Below are 25744 nucleotides of genomic sequence, written 5' to 3'. Positions count from 1 at the left end.
TTTTTCAAAGGATAATACTAAGTTTTTAATCGTATTTAAAATAGTTATTTAATTTCACGATTTTGAATATAACAGTCAAAATAAGACGCTAAATTGCCCATATGCTTCCTTAACACCCCTGCGTTGTCATGTGTTTAAATTTTCATAATTTTGGCTTTATATTTTGCTATCATTCTTTTGTAGCCAAGTTTGCTAGATATACATGTATGTCGAAAAAAGCAGAAAAGGGCCAGTATTTAGATTATCCAAATGTTCACATTGTGAGCAATAAAACTTTGCATAAACAAGAAAAAACCTGGTAATTGGGCCGAACCGTTTATGTTCAGGCACCGTTGCCAGATTTTACCAAGCTGTCTGCTTAAAAGAAGACACAAATATTTTTAAAGATTGAATCTTTACAATGTTGTTTAACTAAATAAATAGATATAATGAGCAACATTATATGTTCACGTCCTACAACAAACAAAACCGGATGTGACGCGCAATAGGTCACCTAGGTATCTATCCATTAGGAGGTCAAGAGAGGGATAAACATTTTTTTAAGTAAATTGATTTAAAAAAAAATATTATTTTGGTTAAAAAACACCTGTTAAATCAAAAACAGGCGTTGTCAATTTATCTAAAAGAAGATAAATGTAAGAAAAAAGAAAAGTTTTAAGGAGAGGTTAATTACAAATCTTAACATGCATTTAAAAATACAAACCGAATTTCAAAAAAATGTATCAGTGCTAGAGCTGGTCGTTCGACATTTGAATCATCCAGGAAATGGATTTTTATTTAACAACGCAATATATCTTGCACCTTAATGTAACTGGTGTTTTTCTAGTAAACATGCAAACTGTGGTTTCTGAATAAACTTGTTGTGCATTTTAATGATATTTACGCAAATTTTCCCAAAATTTTAAATGGATTAGAATTTCTGTAATTTTTTAATGTCAAAAGAGTAACGTCCATTTTTAATGATTGATAGAGAGGTGAATTATTCTTATAAAATACAAAATGGTCCGTAAAAAGAGTACTGGTATTGATTGGTACGCTATTAGTTATTTGTTGTAAGTTGTAAGTTTTGAAACATTTATTTGGCTGATATGGTTCTCCTATTAATAAATACATATTTGTCAAGTTTTAGGTAGATGGGAACTCATTAACCACATAAGTCACTGGTTAGGTTCTGAAATAACAAAAGAATTTTTTTTCAAATATATTCATCATCTTTAATTAAGTGAATATACATCACACATTGGTGGTATGATGTCAAACATTAATCTAAAATGTATAATATTTTTTATCAAAAGTTTTCACTTTTTTATATTTTATAACCGACCACTTTTACTGGTAGATGTTTGAGCATAAGTTGATGTAGAGGTTGCAACTAATTTTTCTAATATTAAACATAAATCCAATATGTATACCTCATACCCTTAAGCTTTACATAGATTTACATTCAAAATCAAAATTGCAAACACAGCATGAAGCTAGTTTTAACATAATCTAAATGAATTTAAAAATGGTAAACAATCTTTACTACTATATTAAAATAATAGACTCGAATTTTTTGGCTTTAATACAGATAAATCAGAAGAGTTCTGTCTTTTGTTTTATATATTTTAAACATCATTGGTACTTAAAGATTGTCAATTTGTTTTTATTTTTCCTCAATCAAGCTTCGCAAATTATTAATTATCGAAAATTCTTTTTAAAAATCCGGAAATCATCTGAATTTTTTTGGATTTTACGATACTGCGCATGCGCATTACATTCACGCTAAATCACGGTTGGCTCTTTAGTTAATGTTTCAACAACATCAGATTTGCATGCATGTGTGTCAATTCGAAGCGATTAAAAACGTTAGTGAAAAAGTGTTGAATTCTTCATTAATATTAATATGAATCCAATTCATATATGAAAGGTATTTATAGCCTCAAAATGGTTTGCTATACATAATTTAAGTGTTATTTCCAATGCAGATTCATTAATTTTCTCCAAAAGCGTTTCGGAGCGTTTAAAATGCATGCAATGTACAATATATAAGATAGGATAATACTAAAGATCGATCAAAAGTGTCAAATTATATTAGGTAACAATAAGTAACACTGGGTCTCTGATGTAAAAACTTTGTTCTTCTTGTTCTTATTGTAAATGTAAATCCTATATTTTAATTTGATAGGATGGAGAGGGTAGCATGGATATGATTTTGAATTAAGCATGCCTGATACAGGATACTATTTAGGACAGGGGCTAAGTTGCAAACACCCTTTTATACTCGAAACAGTTTCAATCCTTCTTGAATTCGCCAAAACAGTGCCCCGTGTAATTGATACATTACGTTATTTGTAAGCGAATGGATTGGAAGATATTGGTTTATGAAGATACCATTGCAAATAAAATCAAGAAAAAAAAGTAAAAAACAGAAATCAGTGTTGATTGCAGTCTTTATTGAAGATAGAAGATATAAGATTACTGCAAGCAATAATACGAAGAGTCGTTTATTTTATTATGCTTAATTGCCCACTAATGTTATTATTAAAGGTCACGTGATCAAATCCTGTGAAGCCCGATGGTCTCCTCAAAAGATTTGATCACCTACCAACCAAGTTTATATCCCACTGAACTTTTTAGCATTGCTGTTTATTACTCATTTCTACGTTTGAAAATGCAAAATCGTCCAGAATTGTTAAAATTATTCAGGTTTCCAAAAATCCAACCTCAAAGCGAAAAGTGCGTGCTATGATCATTGTGACGTCCTGAACAAGTTCACACTGAATTAAACGTTTTTACTTTTGCGATAGGTTCAAATAAGGAAACATATGTAATTATATGTATATAGATTTGAAAGATTTTAGACGCTATGAATATTTACAACAAAAATTCAATGACATGCTTTGTTTAAAAAAGAAGAAGAAGAAAATAGATGACCCGGTCTTCTTGGGATGGCTATGTTATTTTGTTCAGACCAAGAGTTAGAGAACTCGAAATATTTTTATCCATCAGATATAAGAATAATTAAATTTGTTAGATAATATCATAGTTCTACATCACCTGTCAACTTATGAGCGATTCTGTTGATGTAGTGCTGTAATATGACCATTTTACTGTCCGTATTCTGGTCGGCAATTTTGCAAGGTTAATGATTTTTATTATTAAACCTTTAGACTTGAACAAGTCTACACAATTAGGAAAACTTACCGAGTGTAGAAGAACAATTGCAGTGATCTGTAATATGATCAATGGTGTAATATTTTTTTTAGAATTAAAAAAAAAACAACCCAACTTTTCAGCAGCTACTAGCAAGAGAGGTACATATATGCGTATGAACCTTTAATTTAAATGCATAAGGGGGGAGAGTCAGATAGCAATGTATCCTTCGAGAAATGACATTTTACAGGGTAGATTATGTCTGTGGAAAATATTTTTATTTCTCTAGGAATTTTGGGGTTTTTTTTATATTATAAAATTGATTAATTTATAGCTCTCTCTAATTATCTGGTATCTGATAATCTAGAAAAAGTAGAATATTATTATCACCCGCTTGTGACCTAGACGTTTTATTTCACATTACATTGAACAAAAAATACATCGGTTATTTTCAAACTGCTTTATTCAGCCAGGTAGTAAAAAAACACATTGCGTTGGTTAATGTTTTGGTTATTGTTTTGGCAGGGCATCAAACTTAAAGATGAAATTTTCTTCTCTAGATAACAATAAATTTGATATATCTGTGTCAATCAACCATAATCAAATCTAAAAGAGAATGAAAAAGAAATATTTATGAATGAAATATGATGCTTGTCTACTTTTGATTTCAAACCATTTATTTACATTTAAATATTTTTTATTTATTTTCAATAACGGATAATCGTAACACAATGCTATATTCTTTTCAAAATACTGAATGTTTCTATTACAAATGGATGCACTTGTTGTTTGGGCTTATTGTTTTCCATTAATGTAAACGAAATGTATTCAATTATGAATCTTAGCTTATTCAAAGGTGAATATTCATCTGGAATTTCGATTACTCTATTTAAACGGGCCCCACTTTTACTCGAAAATGAATTTTCCAAGTTTAATAACAGATGTTCTATAACTGTACTCAAGACACCGTTAGGTCGCATGGTCGAGTGAAATTATTGTAACTGAAAGATATATTGAAACACATTTTCTAAACCTATAACGTTGATCTCGTTACCCCCTAACCTTAAAAAAAAAATGAAGGTTGTATTGTTAAAAAAGGTATTTCTATTTTTATTTATTTTATGTTTTCTTTACTAGTATTTCAAAAGATAAATTGGTCAAACTCTTTCATTGCTTTCAAAACTGGTAAAACTTTATGATCGTAACTTAAAATATGAAATAAGTTCTACATGTATTCCTCATCTTTTTTATCCAGCTAACTTCCATTTTTACCTATCTAACATAAAGTAATTGACTTTTCAATACCTCACATTGATCTCAATTAAATCATAATTTTCTTTTATTAAATTTTGTTCTTAGAAGCTGTAATTTACAGCTATATGAAAGACTAGCATATAATCACTTACATATACTTACACGTTTGCATACATTTTGTCCTATTTCATTCACCCCTTGTTTGTAAAATGATGAGAACGGGATTATCAAAAGTCTTTTAGCTTCTTTCCCAATTCGTTATTCACGACAATGTACATGGGCGATGTGAATTTTTAAACGACGAATATTGTTTAAACTTAAATTTGTCCTGGCAGTGAGTATCAAACAGAACAAAGAAAATGAGGGGTAAAATCATATTTACTGTACACTAATTTGACAAAAGGAAGTTAATTAGAGGGCAAATTAATGAATAATCTACAACCCTTTACACAGATATAAGGCAGCCATTGACGTTTGCGGTTTCAGAAGACTAATTGATTACAAAAATAAGTAATTCATCAAAACAAAATTTTTGTATCGTTTAGACGATTTTTACTGGTCAGTTTTGAGATTTAAAAAGTATAAAACCAGATGATTTTGTTGATTTGACATCACCAAACAGTCAGGCTTCCAGACACAAAAAAGTAAGTTTTAAAGGGGAAAACCATTTTAGATCGATATATGCGATGATAAAAATCTTAATTTATCAAACCGACGATGATTTTACAAAAAAGATATATAAACGTTTAAAGATAACATACCTTATGTTTTGTTTGTTTATCAATATTGCGTGCACTGATTTATTTTAAAGAAATATAATATTACCGACAATAAGTTACATTACCCATGAAACTATATTAGTGTGAAAGCTAAAAATTAAAAATGGTTCTGTTTTTTGTTAACAATAATTTAGTATTTTTATCGACGAGTGAAACATGTACAGATTAAAAATAATAATAAGATATCTGCACAGAGCGGAAAAGAAATAATGTATTATATATATTTTAAGATCATGAAAAACGTGCGTCTCTTACTTTAATTTATACATGTACATGTATGTGTATTTTACAGAATTAAAGATTAAATCGCATTTCTCAATATAAATTGAAACAGTTTTGACACCACGTGTTAAATCAAACTGATTTCAATCCGTGTACTATCTGTATATATTCTTGATTTTTTGGTATGAGTAAATGCGAGGCCGTCGTTTTTATATATACATATGAATTTTGTTATATAGGTCTAACATGAAGGTTGCAGTCGCCATTTTGGTTCTAGCCCTTTCTTCCGTTTATGCTGGCAAAACAAAGTATGGCAGCAAACATGCCTACCCATATTCTTCTCCGTATGGTAGCCTGCAAGGAGGTTTTCTAGGACAGCCAGGCTTAGGTGGAAGCTTAAGTGGTCCATTCAACCAACTCGGTCGTGGAAGTCAAGGTCTCGGCGGCCTTGGAAACCTCAATCCTTTAAGTGGAAGTCTGTATCCTTATGGAAACCAGCTTCAATATGGAAACCAAAATCCTTATGGTAGCCAATATCCATATGGAAACCAGCTTCAATATGGAAACCAATATCCTTATGGTAGCCAATATCAATATGGAAACCAGTTTCCCTATGGAAGTCAATACCCATATGGAAACCAATACCAGTTAGGAAACCAAAATCCTTATGGAAACCAATATCCTTATGGTAGCCAGTATCCTTATGGAAACCAGTTCCCCTATGGAAATCAATATCCATATGGAAGCCAAAGTCCATACACTTTGGGAGGTGGTGTGTTAGGAGGACCTTTCTCCGGAGTAGGATCTGGTTTAGGAGGACCTTCATCTGGAGTAGGATTTGGCTTAGGAGAACCTTTGTCCGGAGTAGGATCTGGTTTACAAGGATTGGGGGGACAAGGTTTCTTAGGCAACCAGTATGGTACAGCTTATGGTTCCGGATATGGAAAGAAGAAGGTGTATTAAATAATCCAAGGTACGAAATATGCTTTTTGTTCCCCAGTAAATGCCCTCAAAATCGTTATTTAAAATTTCGTATGTAGTCAGTGATTAAACTGAAAAGTAGCCTTTGTCGTAATGTTTTAAGCACCCCTGTTGATGTGAGAAAAATATAAGAAAATACAAAACGCTTATAACGAAGTGCCAGAGACAGGCGATTTTAATTTGTTATTAGCCTAATTCGTTCTTTTCAGTCAAGTTTATATCATGAAAATAGGTCACTGGGATTGAAAAACACTTCGCTGTAAGCGTCAATTCATGATAAGCTTTATCGCGGTAATCGTATTTTACTGTATTTTAAAGCGCACTAAATTGAATAAGACTCTGTTATATTGTTAAATACACAGTTTGAATTAACACTCTTCTTTCTGTTGCAGATGACGATTAACGCTTCCATTGTTTACTGATGTTGGACTTTTTAAAATAAATTATTTGCATTTAACACATTTGTTATTCTTTCATAGATTAAAATAAACTAACAATTTGTGCTTTAAAAAATGATGTTAAAAAATCAACTTGTTGATCGTTGCGATGAGCGGTTAGTCAAAAAGCTCGTTCATGAACTTACGATATTCAATATTGAAATGTAAACCTTGGTTTATGTTTTGTTTGTTAACGAATTTCAACACGCAGCTTAGTGCTTATTAGTCTAATTTATCATAGGGATAATTGTTCAACTCCTTTTTTGATATTTTTGATATTTGTTTTGCAAAATTGATTCTATTAAAGAAAAAAAAATGTAATATATGTAAGTTCTTCCATAATATTGAACAGACACACATGGGGTAATCAATGCGGTTTCAGATTAATGGGATATTGTCACGATTTTTTGTCGAATTTTTTTTTAGAGGACTTTGTGCAGTATGGTCAAATATCTGCCCCCGATTTCAACCAATTTCTAAATATTATCGTATAAAAATAAAATCTACACAAATCATTGTATAGAGAATGCTTATAACTTAAATCTTGATTTTAGTCACCATTGCTCATTCGCTGTTTGTGTATTACGTCACTTAAATGACCTAAATCCCGCAAATTTGCAAAAAATGAAAATATTCTCATTTGTTCTCCATATTTTGCATTCGGAAATATAGAGCGCATGTCTGCTTAAGTGCGATTTTAACATATGTTTTTCGTCAGATAGTTATACACATTGTATTAAAAAATGATACTTGAGCAAGCCTGCGCTCGATGTTTCACAGTCGAAAACCATAGGAAATTACCCATATCTTGCAACAAAACATCAATTTATCAAAAATAATGCAATTTTCATGACGTCATTTCTACATTATGATGTCACTGTGGTGATAACCTTTTACACCTTTATTTCCAATATGATTTTAACTATCTTTCACCCTATTTTTAAAGCTCTTTCTAAGATTTCTAAGATGTTCGGGGCAAAAAATGCATAAAACCGCATATAGTCCTTACAACGACAATATTAATTGGCAACCGAAATTTGAGTTTCAATAATTGAATAATAAGCGAGTAACAGAGCATACAATTATTTACTGTGTAAACATTTTGAATGCTGAAGTAAAAATACCTGTTTCACACATGAATTGAATCTGTGTAACGTTTGGAACTGTTTATGCACGCTTAAAACGAATAAAAATGTAGACAAATTAGCTTGAAAATATTTTTTACTGGTATACTGATCTTTTGTAAACTAAAACAGGATACGGGCCTTGTTTACATGGCAAAGAATTGTGAGCCCTGTATTTTGCTTTTACCTTTACGACTGACTCTCAGATTTCGTTTGATAGTTAGAAATGCATTACTAAAACATTGTAAATAATAAAAACTTAAAATAGAATTTGTCCAAACTCGTGACCACGCCATTTTAAGTTGATTCACCAAATGACGTAAATATATATATTTGAACTTAGTGGTCACCTTAAAGGTATCACACCGGTAATCGACCAATCAAAATGAACTTAGTCAATTGTAGTTCCATATATACTTCAGAATTATTTTTTTTCTTGAGTGCATTTTTACATTTTCCTTTTCTCAGTTTTAAATTTTTTTGTACCACTGAGTAGGATATTTCATGTATTTTGTTAGGTGATGATCTTTTTTCACAGGGACAACTTCTTTCAGGGCACTTGCAGCAGCTTCCTGGGGAGTGTGCAGTCTGTTTACATACAAATGGAAAACACGTGGTTTTGAGGGTAGACCTGTTTGGAGCTAGATATTTTGAGAAAATGCCGTATCGCTTGCCCTTTTTATGGTGTTAGCTGATGAGATAGGTAACAAATAACATTTCCTCCGAGTATTTTGTCATGGGAAATACAAAATGATTTTTAAGATTTTTCCCCCTCTATAGTGCTATTTAGTGAATACAATTACCAGTGTGATACCTTGAAGCGACTTCTTCGTAATCAAATGAAATTACCGCTACTGAAATGTTTACATGGAGATATTCTATATCAATTGTTTCTTTTAAACTGACAAATCAACTGCCAAAAGTATATCATTGTGCATACAGTAATAACTAAAGACATGCGTTAAAGCAACGTTCGTGGTTTGATTCACGAACGATTAGAATTTCCGACGGATGTTCTAATCATATGTTATTACACCAAAAGATGTTTGCTCCAAAGGATGGGCGATATTACAAGACTTAGTTAAGTTCACTTTAAATACGTTTTACCATTAAGGTGACAATTTGGTCTTTTGCAAATTGACAATATATGATTAATCGATTTGAAAAATAGTTTATACGTTTTGAATGTAATTTTTTTGTCTTCAACTCGTGTGATTTATTCCATGGTAGTCGCTTTGTAAAGCAGATATATAAGATAATATTTTGTTTACTCTGTCATTAACTTAATTTACTGTCTGCTCACAAATTGTATACTTTCTTAGAAACATTAAGTTAATATGTTTTTGTCTATTTTCGTAGAGATTTTCTTTAAATTCATGTTAAAGTAAGAAAAAAAAACAAGAACCCATAGAGAAACAATGATATGACGTGTATATTTATGGTTGGATTGTGTCCATGTATCTATTTGTTTGTTACATTTATCACACACTTCCCCTCTTCACAACGTAAGGTCTTGGGATTGCGGAACTCAACACAAACCCTTGACATAAATCGCTATTTAGAAGTCGGGCTCAGGCCGTCGTATTCCATTGGCTCCAGGTCCTAATTTGGAGCCAATCAGACTGTTGTTTTCATTTATATCAGAAATGATATAAACAAATGTGGCTGCGGACATATGTCAGATAATAGCAAGTTTTCGATCTTCTTGACGCATATTTATGAGTGATAACCTAGACAAACATTGCTTATTAATGTTCTTCTAAACCGTTCACTCTGTTAGAACAGCTTTCTGAAGTTATAAATACCTTGCATACATGTACCTTTGGAAAGCGATGAAAAGTCACCATGTGCTTCGTTCTAATTAATATGTACTGATTATCTTTTACATGTTAACATGATATCGAGAGCTTAAAATTTTCAATAGGACAATTAATAATTTTGAATTTTTCGCAAATTTTTCATTCGAGAACTGTCATCCTTGTGTTCAACCCAAACTACGCATTAAAAGGAGTTATTCATGGTGCACTTTATTTTTAGAATTATTACGGAATGTTGAACGTGAACCCGATTTTTAGATAGCGGATTATGTCAAGGGTTTGTGTGAAGTTCCGTAATCACAAAGCCTTGACGTTGTGAAGTTGACATTTCCCCCTTTTTCTTGTTCTTTTAATTGTTTGTCTATTCACATACAGTGTGAACATGTTGTGCCGATTGCTTTTATTGAAAAAGCAATAAAAATAGATTTTAAAATGCATCTTTGTTTTTAAAAATGTGTTTCTATAAAGGGATAAAAAATGACAAAATTTATCAAATACTTTTATAGCTGAATTTAAATTTTAACAGCATATTCACACGAATAGCTTTGTACACTGCCTGCCCGTATTTTACTAGCAGATGAATATAGATATACGTTTAACAATTACAGTTGTTATTTGCCTCATATTTTAATTGAGTGAAATGTAGGTACAAAATCAGGATGTACATGTAAAAAAAAATATAAGTTATAGTTTTCAATGTCCAAATATATATTTATGCAGCGAAGGATGATTCGATGTTAATGTATTTGTCGTTTTCATTTGAATACTCCCTTCTCTTCCGTTTAAATAAAACGTAAAAAAACGCGACTAGAAAAAAATAAATGCAAATATGTTAAAAGTATTTAGATGAAAAAGTTGTAACTAGTTTCTAATCCATTACAGTACTTTTCCCAGGCTATAGGAGATTGATTGATTTTAGTCTATACAAAACGATCCCAATTTTACTATTTTGTATAGCTTGATTATTTGTTTAAAAATTGTCATATGATGGTAAGCAGAGTAATTTTGGGATAAAACAGAATAGTTTTTAAGGTTATGAAATCTGTTGATTCAAGTACTTATATGTGATAATTAATTAAATATTAGATGTTCATAAAAGTATTTGTGCTTTATGATGAAAAAAAATATGAAGATGTCATTAACATGTCATATAAGATAGATTTACCAATGCATATGTAAGCCATATTCAAATAGTCGAACCTTATTTCTATTCTACTATATTAAAATAATAGACTCGAATTTTTGGTCTTTAATACCGATAAATCGGAAGAATACTATCTTTTGTTTTATATATTCCAAACGTCATTGGTACTTGAAGATTACCAATTTTTTTTCTCTCAGTTAAGCTTCGCTAATTAATAATCAACGAAAATTCCTCCAAAAAAATCCCCGAAATCATCTGGATTTTTTTTTGATTTTACAATTTTGCGCTTATGCAATACATTCACACTAACGGGATCTTTAGTTTATGTTTTCACAATATCATATTTGCATGAATACTCAGAGATGATAATTCAAATACAGGTAAATTTTCATTGAAAATTTGCTATATATTCTGTTCATATATATTTCTGATTTTTTTTATGAAAGTATGAAATAACAAATATATATACATTTCAACTATGTACTTACTTTTGTCTTCGTGATGACAAAAAGTATTTGATTACATGCAAAAAATTCACATTATATTTCTTAGGAGAGTAAAGATAGAATATGTTTCATTGTAAAAATGAATAATGTCATACAGACCAAGTTTTACGATAGAATGCGTTTCGTGTATTGTCTCTGTAGCAATGAAAATACATGTACGTTGGTGAAAAAGAGTTGAACTCTTTCCTTATATGGATTAAAATTTTAAGATTAAAGGTATTTACAATCTCAAAAATGTTTATTATTTGACTATTATTTTCAAGGCAACTCCATCAATTTTCTCTAAAATCGTTCCGGAGCGATTCTGCATTTTTCTGGTACATTACGGGTATATGGAAGGCATTCTAACTGTGGTGAGTGCCTTTCCCGAGACACAGTTAGATTTATCAAACTAAGGAAAGAGTAGTGAAAATAATAGTATCATTGTACGCTTTTAGCTTTTTTATGTAAAGGTCAATAATATGGTGTGTCGATGTATCTAATTCGTAAATGTCCGATATACAATGTCAACCCGTGCACGCACTTGTCAAAGTCCCTTATATCTTTAAGGGGGCATGGTCACGATTTTGGTCAAATTTTTTTTCTTCTGTTCTTATTATTTGCAACGCTTTAAGAATGCATTTCTAATGATCAAATGAAATTTGGGTGCCAGTCGTTGAGTTTTAAGCAAGATACAGGGCTCACAATTCTTCGTCATGTAAACAAGGCTCGTGCCCTGTTTTTGTTTACATGTGTTAAATATAACAGTGAAAAATCTTTTAAAGCTGGTTTGTCTACCTTATTATTCATTTTAAGCACAAATAACCAGTTCCTAACGATTAACACATTTATTTTAGGTCTAAAACTGGAATTTTCACTTCAATATTCGAAATGTAAACAAACGCTTTGTTTACATAGCGAAGAATTGTAAGCTCTGTAACTCGCTTATATCTCATCAAATGACACTCAAATTTTGGTTGCGTATTAAAAATGCCTTACTGAAGCATTGTAATCATTAAAATCGAAAAAATCCTTTTTGACCAAAATCGTGACCATGCCCCTTTAAACTCCAGTACCAGTTTAATCCAAGGAAAACCGCGATGAGATATCCAATTCACACATATATAGTCTCTCTTTACTGTTATTAACTCCATGTCAAAAGTTTAAAACGTCAGACATAAGTCTGGATGCATGAATGATTTATTAAACAACAACTAATTAGACTGATCAACAAGATAAAAATTCGATCTGGACCTGTCGTAATTCAAACCTGAAACAACAAAAAAGATGATTAAATGACCTCAATAAATTAAAGACAAACTAACAAAAAATAATCTTGTTCAATGATTCATGGTGTTTTTATTTTAATTAAAGAATTTTATATACAAAAGAGTCCACAGGGTCAACACTTTATTAATCCCTTGTACGTTATATAATGATAAAAATATATATTTAGCTATGCATTATTATTCTATACCAAAAAATCCTGTCAAACTTTACGATTGATGATTGTATAAAATATATATATATATATATATATATATATATATATATATATATATATATATATATATATATATATATATATACGAATATTTTAAAGTAAAATGTGTCAAGTTCGTCCAGGCCAACCTGTATACAAATGCAAAGGAAGTTTACAATACCGAAAAAAGAAACAGGTTCCAGATTCAAAATGGATTAAATTTACCTCTTCTAAGATAATAGATGTTTATTAATCACAAACGAACGAATAAATGCTATAATTATTATAAAATTAAGATACAGTTATAGAAATAAAAAAGTTGATAACTAATGGTGATATATAAATTTTGTTCATCAAAAAGCGTTTTATAGGACTAAAATATTTACGACTATGTGTACGCTCTTTTGTAAAACGCAGCCTAGGTTTTTTGAATAAATGATAAATAAAAAAATCAACTTTCAAATATTACTTAAAAGTTCTGTATAACATTTTCAAAACCCAAAAATCAAATATACATTTTACACATGTTAAAACATAATGGTGTAAAATGAACTGTTCTTATTACCTGGTTTGTTTAATAGGTCCTTTTGTGTACACCATAGCCGCCTGACGAGTAGCTTCCATATCCGCTACCAATTGGGTTGTATCCATATCCACTGTTTAATGGGTTATATCCATATCCGCTACTCAATTGATTGTATCCATAACCGCTACTCAATGGGTTGAATCTATAACCGTTAATCAATGGATTGTATCCATAACCACTACTCAATGGATTGTATCCATATCCGCTACTCAGTGGGTTGTATCCATAACCGCTATTGAATTGATTGTATCCATATCCGCTACTCAGTGGGTTGAATCCATAACCGCTATTGAATTGATTATATCCATATCCGCTACTCAGTGGGTTATATCCATAACCACTACCTAATGGATTTCCATAACCGCTACTCAATGGGTTATTATATCCATAACCGCTACCTAAGTGGTTGTATCCATAACCGGTATTGAATTGGTTGTATCCATATCCAAGGTAATTATCATCTCCAGAGTACCCATTATAATTGTAACTGCTGTAAGGGTTGACACCATATTGATATTTATTGTTGTAGCTGGTTTGGTAGTGACTGCCCACTCCGGAATGATGAGGTCTAACAATCATAAAATAAAAAAAACCTCAATCAGATAAGCGATTGCAAAGAAAAAATATATACTACAATGATGAACAAAATAAAAAAATTACAAAACATAGCATAAAAAAGTGATTTGTTAAGTGATTTTCTTTTTCTTGCCTCTTTATTGATAACAATTCACAATTCTTTTTGGCGGATGAAATAATTTCACTTTCTATTTATTTTTTTTATCTTGTTATTATCAGGTAAAAACTGCAATGGAAACCAAATTTCAGCAATAAAAGAATATTGGAGTTGAACAATTTAATTGTTATGATAGTTATCTCACACGATGACATAAATATCATTATTTATAACATACCCATGGCCGTATCCTGTCTTTTTGTCATAAGAAGTCGTTGGAATAGCTACTGTTAGCGCAATGTATACAGCAAAAAGAACCAAACGCATCATTTTGGCAGGATACACTGACAAAAACACAACGATCTATAAAAAATCAGTGACATTTTTTAAAAGAAATATTTAATTAATTGAAAGATTTAAGAAAGTGCTCATGTTAATTCTATAATGATTTTGTATTGAGAATACAAAAACGTTCTTCTCGTAAAACAGATACGTAGAATCTTATTTCGTGATAAAAAAAATCATTTCGTTTATAAAAAATAAATGAATAAATAAAAGTGAACAAGCAAACCAAATTATAAAAAAGTTGAAATGTAATAAACACTGTGCCGGATAATTATGCCAGTGCCAAGGTGGCATTTTTGCACCCGCTTAAGCTGCATATATCGAAAAATTCAAATATGCCATATGATAGACCATTGCTTAAAGTGTTAACAACCACCTTTGTTATCAGTGTATCTCACCTGTCAGGTAAGATATTTACCTTTCAAAAATAAATTCCCATAGGAAAATAATTTTTCCCATAGGAAAATCAATACTCCTATAGGTAATTTGAAATTTCCTATCGGAATACAAGAACTTCCTATAGGAATTTAATTCCGATAGGATTTTATAAAATCCGATAGGAAAACTTAATATCCTATAGGACAACTACATGTCTGAATCAAATTCCTACAGGAATTGCCATTCTCCTATAGGAAATATAATTCCTACAGGACTTTTAACAAATCCTATAGGATTGTCAATATTTCCTGTAGGAGAGTCAATTCACCTATGGGAATTATCATTTTCCGATGGGATATAAATTTTTAAAGGTAAATATCTCACCTGTCAGGTGAAACACACTAAAAACAAAAGTGGTTATATACTCTCTAGACAATGGTCTATCATTTGCTATACATGGATTTTTCCGAAACTGCATCTTAAGCGGGTGCAAAAATGCCACCTTGGCACTGGCATAATTATCCGGCACAGTGTTAATATCTTAATGTAAAAAGAAGAGCTCTTAAATGCTTTTAGACTTGTTCTCACTCCAGTGTAAAATGCATGTCAATACTTACGCTCAAGCCCAGCTAGCAACGGACAATTTGGGAAAAAAGAAAACAGTCTTTATATAGCTATCAAGATATCTGGCAAAGACCAATGAAAACAATTTCTTTTAAATTCATGAAAATCATAAATCTTTAATTGTCAACCTTTGGAATTTTTTGACCACTGAGTTAATTTTATTAGTTTACAAATTATCTTACCTTATAAAGGAATGCAAATGCACTGTTTAAATTTAGAATGCAATTTTAAACAAAACAAAATAGGGGATTTTATCTTTTATTCTGATTTATGAACAGTCTAAAACAAACTCACAAATATTAATGAAATTTATCAGTAAATTGATTAAAATGACAGAGGACATTTCTACTTTTTGCACGATGGCATGTTTATTCCCAAACTGGTTTATAAAATTTTTAATTTGACACAGATTCATCAAAATGCTATGTCTCAAGGACCTTGAGATTTTCGATGTTTGTCTCAAACACAACTTTCAAAATAGATGGTACACTGTTTTTTAACTATAATCATAAAAAAAACCCCCAAACATTTCATTGTTTAAGGTTGTTTAGAACATAACCCACTTTTTCATCTAATCAGCAATCGCTAAATATTTTATAAATGACATATTCAATCGGTAAGATATGTTTCTATTTTCATAGCGACGTCACATTTGTATTCATATGAGAGATGATAGTTAATATTAGGTAAAGTTTACACGATTAAGAAAGGGCTCGGTCGGTTCTCTCCATCCGCTTTCTTCTTAATCGCATAAATTTGATTTAATATGATTTAACTGTTACATGGGACATGTTGTGAATACTATTTATCGAAATAAACACTAAAATCATAAATATAATTTTATAACTAGTTGCTACGGTACCTAACTGTTGGTTCAAGATATCGTTACAGAATTCTGTTAGAAATTTGTAAATGCACATGCGTAATATAGATAACGTATAATTGTTTCTATTCAAGGAGAAGAGTGTAATTAAGTCCCTTGAAGAGCTTGTCGACGCCAGGTCAAACGTATATATAATATGCTGCATTTCTTAAATTTTTAAAGCGTATATATTTGGTAAGATATTGTAAAATTTAAAATCTTTGGCCCGCTGAAAGTATTTTTATTATAATGTACTTTAATAAACAAATATAGACATACTAGACTTTGACCCGTGCGTGCATTGGTTGACATTGCATATGGTATCGGGCATGTACAAAATAGATACATCAAAACACCGTATATTGTTGACAATTGCATAACCAAACGTCAAACCCACAATAATGCCATTAATTTCATTACACTCTGCAGAGTTAGAATAATCTGTGTCTCGGGAAAGGCCATCAGTACTGTTGAAATGCCTCCCATTTACCTGCAATGTAGCAGCAAATAGCAGAATCGCTCCAAAACGATTTTGGACAAAATTGATAAAGTTGCATTGAAAATGACAGTCAATATGTTCACAAGAAAACATTTTGAAGCTATAAATACCTTCTTCGAAAAGTTTAATTCTATAATTGCAGAATTCAGCATATTTCAACGACGTTTTTTACACACCATGTTGACATTCGAAACTCTCGGGATTTTTTTTTATAGTAAATGCACTGTGTTAGATATATCTCTCGTATTTTCTTTAATGAACAGAAAAATTTCCAATGGAAATTAACACGCATTTGTTTTATCGTTTCCAAGTTTATCTATGCAAATGTGATATTGTGGAAACATAAAATAAAGAGCTTCCCGTGATTTAGCCACTCGGCACACCTCGGCCGATTCGTATCTCATCTATTTTGATGTAGGTTATGGAATCGGCCGAGATTTACCAAATGTGATTTAGCGTGAATGTAATGCGCATGCGCAAGATTGTAAAAACTAAAATATTCAGATGATTTCCGGAATTCTTCGAGGAATTTTTGTTGATTATTAATTAACGAAGCTTGATTAAGAAAAAATAAAAACAAATTGGTAATCTTCAAGTACCGGTGACGTTTAAAATATATAAAACAAAAAACAGTACTCTTCAGATTTTTCGGTATCAAAGCTCAAAAATTCGAGTCTATTATTTTAATATACTAGTATAGATTTCACATGCCACATTAAATGACGAAAAAATCACTTTAAAAAAGTAAGCAAACGAAATTATTGATAATAATATGCAAGTGAACTTCAAAATAAATTAATGTTTATAGTTATACAAAACATGCTCTTGATCTGCACAAAGGCCCGATGTATTCATCATTGTATAGAATGGAAAAAGTTAAAACTACACAAAGAACACAGCTTTCTGTCAATAAAAAAACCCCGTAAAACTTACATCGTATGATTTATCAAAAAGATATAGTGCAGCATTAATAAATTCAAAGGCTTTGTGTGCAATACTTTTCCCTTTCAATATATCAGATCTGCAATAGTATTGCCTTACTTATCGGCCTATCCAATTAAAGTTGCTAAAATGACATATTTTCTCCAGGGACATTGATTAAATGATTCCAAGCTCCTTCTCTTCACCAACGGTTGTCACTGTCACTTGATTGATCAAGAATATTTAGATAGATAGGTGCATTCAATAGCTTTAATTGTTTTTGTTTTGGTCATTTTCTTCCTTTTAATTATATTGACAAAAGTCACGTTACGTTCGTTCGGTAACATTTTAATATTTAATATTTTTCAGGTTAATAAATACACGCATCGATCTGCAAGTGAAGATAATGTATTCCAGAGTTTGTATGAAATTCACTTGTTTTACCAAAACTTGCTATTTAGATAGATATTAAGCACACGGCAATTACCACGTCTAAAGTGTCAACAGGTGGCTGATAATGTAATGGGAAATCATCATCGAAAACAAAAACCTCATTACACACGGTATCGGCGGCAATACCCCGAGTGATGTTCCGAAACATGAATAAATAAGGCAGTCAAAGTTTGTATGTATAAGTTGTTGTGTTTGTTTGTTTGTGTTTGTGTTGTCTAATGTAGTCTCAGAAATTGGAAATGCAAAATATAATTTGATACGTTTAAGGGTCTTAATCGCAAATCATTAGGTGTTGTTTGTCTAAGCCCTTAGTCATTTAAATGTTACGCAAGAGTATGCAGTTGTCAAAAATGATAATAAAAATCCAATAAATTCCTTAAAGTAATAAGCTCAATTAATCCATTATCATCTGTGTTGTGAATATCAATATTGTTATTGTCACAAAGAGTAAAGATATCATCATCATAGTCAGCGAAGTATTAAAATATTTCGAAATGATTAATTTTTAAACTACAAAATTAAAATTGTGTGCATTCAAAAGACTAAGACATCGGCAGGACTATAATATAATGTAAAACACGTAAATAACGAAATGCCAGAGACTCAATATAAGCGTGTTCGCTATAATCGTGTTTACTGTAAAGGAATATCTTAAATCTAGACAGCGCAAATTATAAGGTAAACAGATCATTTTTAGACATTAGATATAAAAGTCTTCTCATTTTTCATAATTTTATAAGGTTTTGTAACTGTTTGCAGTCACTGTACTTTCATGAATAACTTTACCAAATAATTTACTTTACATACCCGTACTTTCATGAATAACTTTACCAAATAATTTACTTTACATACCCGGTTCTGTGGTGTAATGCTATCCATTTCCCCGTAATACCAAGAACCAATATTACAATGCTAGTCAATTTGTAACTGTAGAAACAAAAACGGTCAAGCCATAACAGTTACACACTTTTCTAGGAATTAGGACAATATTGTGTATTTTATTTGTGCCAGACAATTGTCGCTTGAATTTGTCATTCTTTGTCAACTAATGTCCACTTATGTCAAATCATTATCAACGCCTTTGCCAAATATTTTTTGATAGGTTACACATAGTAATAGAGCGACAGATCGGAATTCCACGGGTTTCCTATACGGATTTTGTTTTTATGCAGATTCAGGTCTGATAGCAATAACACGAGTCCATGGTTCCAAATGGACATTTGTGTTGAAAAGATAAATGTAATGATTCTTCAAAAATACGCTGTAAATAAACGCTGAAATAAAGTTCATACTTAGTCGTACATGTAAATAACGCATTGTATGATACAGAACAAGTCAATGTTCCTTAAAATATAATGCAAAACGTTCACTTTATACATGCGTTACTAACGGAAACGTAAAATATATCAGAAATCTACCATACTCTACCACTAAGCTTTTCTAGCCCTGAAGTTTTATTTCAGAATTTAGAGAGTTCATATTTTTAACATAATTTTATAAATTATGTTAAAAAAGATTGCAAACATAAAATTTGGCATTCGGCAAATTGTTATAATATTTGCGCACATATTTCACCTCGCACTACCTTGAGAACTAAGCAGTGACAGCTTTGTGTGAATTAATTTCGTTTTTTATGCATTTTTCTTGAGAGAAAAAAATATATTCAGTGACATATTTATATGGGATGAAGTAATTGAAAAAAGTATTTGAAATTGAGAGTACTTAATTATATTTTTCAAAGTAATTGGAAGTAGTTTGTAATTGAGTCTGTCATCAATTACAAGTAGTTGATTGTATTTAAATACAAACCAAAAATATGTATTTTCAATAACTTTTCAAATAAAATGTACATTTCAATTACTTTTTTCCAAGTTTAAAATTTATAAAGGCGTCTTATAATGATGTTTATAGCTTGTATAGTATTACATGTGTGGCGGGGGCTTTTATTTATACAATAATTAAACGTCTAATGAAGTTTAATATGTTTATACAGCATGACGCACTGCCCAGGGCAATAGGTAAGAGCGAACTCCTCTCCTACCCAAGAACTCCTCTATTTTAGACGCAAGGGAGTCTAAATATCAGATTTTTGTGAATTATAGCCATTATTATTTATATACTGATATGCTTTATTGCCCAAAGTTGTACTTTCTGAATAAATATATTTAGGCAAACAAAAATTCACTGTAGAGATAATCTTGTTCAGAACCAAACATGAACTCAATGGCACTGGATGAAGCAAAATCTATAAATGATCATTAAACTGAATTCCAACCTTTGAAAACATTGTGGTACATAAATCCTTGAAAACACTAATGTTGTTCATATACGTTTATGTTCTCTAGATTTTTAAAAATAAAACAAAAGTAATTGAAATGTAATAAATTACATCTGTGATAGTAATTAAAAGAAATAAATTACATTTCAAAAAATAAAAATGTAATTGTAATTGCAAGTAATTGATAAAATTATCAACTTCACTGATGTATTCGTGAGTATTTAATTACTTTTAAAAGTAATTGACCCCAACGCTGATATTTATTCAATCATGCATTATATACAGCACATACTTATTCATTAATGCTTATATGTCTAGAGTTCTAATCGGGAAATACACTAGTATACAGTTGTTGACTGAGGTCGAGGGCAACAGTTGATCTGTCGGACCGGCTTGCAAACTGTTGCCCAAGGCCGAAAGATGCGGGCAACAGTTTGCGAGCCGGTCCGAGAGATCAACTGTTGACCGAGACGCAGTCAACAACTGTTTTGTTATACCCCTTCTAATCAATAACACGTTTTCGCGGAATGGGACGTCCCGGTCAACAGTCTTTTTTAACAGTCTATTTTAATAGTTCCAATCTAACAGTTCCAGTCCAACAGTCAAAATGCTGGACTTTTTTTCGTATAGAGTTATATAGTAACTGTTTTACAGGGGTATAACAATATACAGTAGTTGACTGTGTCTCGGGCAACAGTTGATCTGTTGGACCGGCTCGCAAACTGTTGCCCAAGGCCTAGGCACCTTTCATTTACTACATCTTGACCTTAAAAAGAAAGTTAAGCTATTAAGGGTAACTACAAAACATCGCAATTTGTGCTTATTGATGCATGTTGTACTGCCAGAATAACATTAACTTTTTCAATGATGCTGGCATAGATTTAATTTTACAAGCTGACCATTTCTTGAAAGGAGTACATTTTTCGTACTGCTTACCGACAACTTCACAATAAAGCGCCTTTAAACAGATGCATTAACATGGGATCCCAATCCCGATTCAGATAAACGCGGCCCAGCCTAGTTCCCCCAGAGTTACCAATGATATCTTGCAGGAACATCTCTAGCCCATGCGCAACCTGAATTTCCCCCACAGCATCTGGTTTAACAGTGCTTATGTTACATTAAAAGTTTAAAATTTATCAATTTAAACTTAACAATTTTTTTTCATCAACAACTTAAGTTTGTACCAATTGATTACTTGGTTATCTATGGTAAACATACACATTGTAAATAGTATAGAAAAAAAAACAAACATAGATAATGAATTGGCCTTATATACAATAAACATACATCATGGGCAGTTTTGCTCTGATCGTCGGAAATATGTTGAGGTGTTTTGAAAAAACTATAACGCAAAATGACGGAGTCGGGCGTGTCTACGTATTCTTAAGTAGCTTTCTTCCGTAAACACATTCTGATCGGTGAAATAAGTCACTTAGCTACGAAATCAAACAAAAATTGTTGCTTCATTCCGCTGCTTCGAAAGCATCCACCCGTGTACAACATAGAATATACCCCGGATGTAGTGTTATATGAATCGACAAATTCACTGTTGCGATTGATTCTAAGCTCATGCACTGAATCTTAGTGGTTTGCATTTTGTATTTTCGAAATAGTCAGCTGAAATATACATGTCAAAATGGTTTGTTTACTTCAACGTTTGAATTCAGCTTCCAACATATGCATAATGATTTTGTTCACATTTAAGCTAGATAATAAATTGTGTAATCAAGATATCATTATATAGTACATGTACATCTGTAGCTTTACAATTTATTTATGTAACAATTAAAATTAGTGTGTTTTTCCTTAACCGAATTTATATATGAATCTGGTCAATATTAATCTTAACGATCATATAATGAGAAGAGAAAATTATTGTTGTGTGCTTCATTTATTTAAAAAAAAAAAAATCATGTACATGATAAATGGTTGTTGGTCGGTCAGTCGTTTTTCAATCTGCTAAAAAGAAAAAAAAAACCAAAAATAAAATTCAAAAAAGTACATAAAGATTGAAAATTTCATCATATCCAAACCTTCTTGTTTCAGTTCTCGTGAGTTAGTGTATATGGAATTTTTGTGATGGGTGAGGTTTTCTGTCCATTGATTTTTTAACTAAATGGGCCATGAAACAAAGTATCGATGAGTGAATCATGGTAGCTAGATAACGACCTTTTTTCTCTCATAACCTTTGTAAGATTAAAATTCTACGAAAATTTGTTACACGGAATATTAATGATTCACCAGTACCGTGTTGTCCGTTGAGTATGCGTGGCTTAATATACTGCTCTCTTCCTTAATCCGGGTAGAACTTGTGGGACGGAGGTAAGCAGTGGATTGCCGAGGAAGTTATTGTTCAGATAGTTCAATCCGAATGGTGAATATGATCCGTATCCGTTGTTTAGGTAGTTGTTCCCAAGGTATCCTGGGTAATTGTAGTAACCCAGATTTCCATATCCGTATGGGTTGTAGTTGTTGTTCAATCCATATCTGTATGGGCTGTAACCACTGTAGTAGTTGTTCAATCCATAGCTATAGCCATTGCCGAATGGAGAGTATCCACTATATCCACCAGGATATCCACCAAGATAGTTGTTATATCCCAGTTGGTTAAAGTTGTAAAGAGATCCACCACCGAGTCCGTATCTAGAAAAACATTATAATGAAACATAAACATTCTAACTATTACTTCTAGATTAAGAGAGCTCAATGGTTGAGGTCATTTATAGATTTTATTGGTCTCCTTTAAAAGAAGATTGCTCTATAGAAAATATAGGATAATACCCAAATTCAAAAAGTAAGATATAAGAATTTTTTTCTTTGTTTGTAGCTCAATAAATCAAATCTTAAAGTTTTAGGAAGATCTAATGTCGACCATCTAGGGTGCTTAAAGTTTAAATGTGTCCGAACATCAAAACTTGTTTAACAACCATTATTTTATAATAAATGTTTATTTATCAATACATGTATGTCCATTTTCATATATATTTTAATCACAAACAAATTTGTTTCGCTTAATCATTTTAAAATATTTGCACATTGATATACAGTAAAACACGAGAAATAAGGACTTTGATATGGCATTGTGTCATATAAAGCATTTTTTCTGTAGTTCCCGAGCACATTAATAATAATATTTTAATAATCTATAGAATCGTTAAAATTTCATAATATACAACGAATTGCTCTATGATTAAAAAGTAGTAATACCTGCCAACATAGTTATTTGAATGAGTTTACTCCCACATCTTTTTTCACTGTATGGAATGTTTTTTGAAATCTACAGATGTATTGGTACTTACACGTTATTTAACTCTTATACACATCCCCATTATCCGAACTTTATTGTCGTTTTACTTATTATCACGAATTCGTTATAGGAATACAATGAATAACAGATAATGCAAGAAAAAATACACAGGTCACTTGGAGTGTCACTGTATTAAATTATACTGAAATATATAAATATAACGATGAATAGATTACACGTTTTTCTGACCATATTCATTTCCTTCTAATCCAATATTTTTGACGCTTATCACTGCGAATAAGTAATACAGATTGAATAAATAATAGATCTAAGGAAAGAAAAATTATCTCTCATAGGATATGCTAGATTCGACTTTAACTGTATTGAATTATTGTGAAATATACAGATGTAACGATATATACACGTTATTCAGGCCTTATTCATTTCCTTTTGATCCAAGTTTTTTACTCTAATCTTGTCATTGCTTATTAAAAATACAGATTGAATAAAATGGGATCTATGGAAAGAAAAAAAAAACACCTGTCATTAGGATTTCGCTAGAGCCGCGTTTTATGTATTGATACAGATGTAACAAAATATATACACGTTCTTCAAGCCATATTCATTTCCTTCTTATCCATTTTTTTTCTTTTACGCTAATCTTATCATTGCGAATAAGTAATACCAATTGAATGAATAGGAGATCAAAGGAAAGGACAAAAATCCCCTTCATTAGCTTTTCGCTAGAGCCGAGTTTTACTGTATTGAATTATGTAATGATATAAACACGTTATTCAGACCATATCCATACCCTTTTTCTCAAATTTGTATTGACGCTAAACTCATTATTGCGAATTTGTTATACGGACTGAACAAATAAAAGATCTAGTGAATGACATTCACCAGTCACTAGGACTTCGCTAGAGCCGAGTGTCTTTGTATTTATTCATCGTGGAATCTGCAGATGTAATGATACAAACACGTTGTTATCACCGTATCCATATACTTCTCATCCAAATTTCTTGACCCAAAACTCATAATCAAAGAATTGTACCGATAACAGGACTTCGATAGAGTCGACTTTTAATGTAATAAATAACTTTGAAATCAGATCTAAAAATACATACACGCTGTTCACTTCCTATCCACATTCTATTTATCCAATTGTCGCTTTACTTTTTATCACGGATTTTATATAAGAATCAAACAAATAACTTGCGAAAAAAAGTCACCGGTCACCAGTGAAACCATCGTGAAATCTATAGAGTTAATGGTACATACAGGTTATTCAGACCATATCCATATCCTTGTCCATATCCATATGCTTGTCCATATCCATATCCAGATCCTCCGTATCCAATTTTCTTGTCGTAGTCAGCAGCTGACAAAGCAATGCACACAGCAATGATGGCAAATCGCAGCATCGTGTTGCTTTCTGAGTAATGCCTACTTTGGGAACAACAACCTTCATTGAAGCAAAACAAAGCAAAGCGAATTAAAGTCATTGTATAATAAACAACAATTTCCAGTTAAAACAATCTCTTCAGTGCAAATGAGGCATTAGTCAATAAACCAAATTTTAAGCTTTTTGAAACTTTTGATGTCTTTTTGGATTTTTAACAATTTGTTAAAGTAGTTTTTGGATAAAACACATCTTTGCAACTTTCCTTTTGAATGAGTTCATTAAACCTGAACTTACCTTTGAACCAAGACAGTGGATAATTCGCCGCACATGATAACCTTGTATATATAGGAAACCCTCCCAACTGAAGACCAATCGCAAAAAAGTACCTCAAAAGAACAAACATAATAATTCTTAAATTGTCAGACGTTTTTGACCACTAAATTAATTACCATGTTATAAAACTAATGGCCATAAATTAGCCTTAGTGGTAATCAATGATAGAATCGTATATGACATTATCTATCAATCAAGCGAGTGGTGGAAATTAGCATTCATTAAACGTTTCTCTCCAGGATCAGGCTGCATCTTTTCAAATTTGCTATTTTTTTT

At 31.3% G+C, this 25744-nt stretch overlaps 3 protein-coding genes across 3 annotated transcripts; 1 reads left to right on the top strand and 2 right to left on the bottom strand.

The window, feature by feature from the left end:
* Positions 1 to 4928: 4928 nt before the first annotated feature.
* On the top strand, positions 4929 to 6828 carry LOC105323064 (keratin-associated protein 6-2). The gene is made up of 3 exons (XM_066083579.1): positions 4929 to 5033; positions 5630 to 6363; positions 6764 to 6828. The coding sequence occupies exon 2, from the start codon at positions 5637 to 5639 to the stop codon at positions 6351 to 6353; it is 717 nt and encodes a 238-aa protein (XP_065939651.1). The 5' UTR covers positions 4929 to 5033; positions 5630 to 5636; the 3' UTR covers positions 6354 to 6363; positions 6764 to 6828.
* Positions 6829 to 12559: 5731 nt separating this feature from the next.
* Positions 12560 to 15471, bottom strand: LOC105323065 (keratin-associated protein 19-2-like). Its single transcript, XM_011422024.4, has 4 exons — positions 15461 to 15471; positions 14359 to 14464; positions 13427 to 14015; positions 12560 to 12648 (listed from the first exon to the last, which is right to left on the bottom strand). The coding sequence occupies exons 2-3, from the start codon at positions 14448 to 14450 to the stop codon at positions 13436 to 13438; spliced, it is 672 nt and encodes a 223-aa protein (XP_011420326.3). The 5' UTR covers positions 14451 to 14464; positions 15461 to 15471; the 3' UTR covers positions 12560 to 12648; positions 13427 to 13435.
* A 6887-nt stretch (positions 15472 to 22358) lies between these two features.
* Positions 22359 to 25515, bottom strand: LOC105323066 (keratin-associated protein 19-2-like). The gene is made up of 4 exons (XM_066083570.1): positions 25430 to 25515; positions 25012 to 25195; positions 22731 to 23126; positions 22359 to 22442 (listed from the first exon to the last, which is right to left on the bottom strand). Exons 2-3 carry the CDS (start codon positions 25152 to 25154, stop codon positions 22757 to 22759), a joined length of 513 nt encoding a protein of 170 aa, XP_065939642.1. The 5' UTR covers positions 25155 to 25195; positions 25430 to 25515; the 3' UTR covers positions 22359 to 22442; positions 22731 to 22756.
* Between the last annotated feature and the right edge of the window lie 229 nt (positions 25516 to 25744).

The sequence above is a fragment of the Magallana gigas genome, chromosome 1 (genome assembly GCF_963853765.1).
Source record: "Magallana gigas chromosome 1, xbMagGiga1.1, whole genome shotgun sequence".
Taxonomy (NCBI): domain Eukaryota; kingdom Metazoa; phylum Mollusca; class Bivalvia; order Ostreida; family Ostreidae; genus Magallana; species Magallana gigas.
The sequence above is the reverse complement of the archived record's forward strand: the minus strand, read 5'-3'. Positions and strand labels throughout refer to the sequence as shown.

Excerpts from the sequence above, each read along its gene's own strand:
- LOC105323064 (XM_066083579.1), top strand. The coding sequence starts at position 5,637 with ATGAAGGTTGCAGTCGCCATTTTGGTTCTAGCCCTTTCTTCCGTTTAT.
- LOC105323065 (XM_011422024.4), bottom strand. The coding sequence starts at position 14,450 with ATGATGCGTTTGGTTCTTTTTGCTGTATACATTGCGCTAACAGTAGCT. Across the intron at positions 14,016-14,358 it reads AAGACAGGATACGGCCATGG|ACCTCATCATTCCGGAGTGG; the intron begins GTATGTTATAAA and ends TATGATTGTTAG.
- LOC105323066 (XM_066083570.1), bottom strand. The coding sequence starts at position 25,154 with ATGCTGCGATTTGCCATCATTGCTGTGTGCATTGCTTTGTCAGCTGCT. Across the intron at positions 23,127-25,011 it reads GGATATGGTCTGAATAACCT|ATACGGACTCGGTGGTGGAT; the intron begins GTATGTACCATT and ends ATGTTTTTCTAG.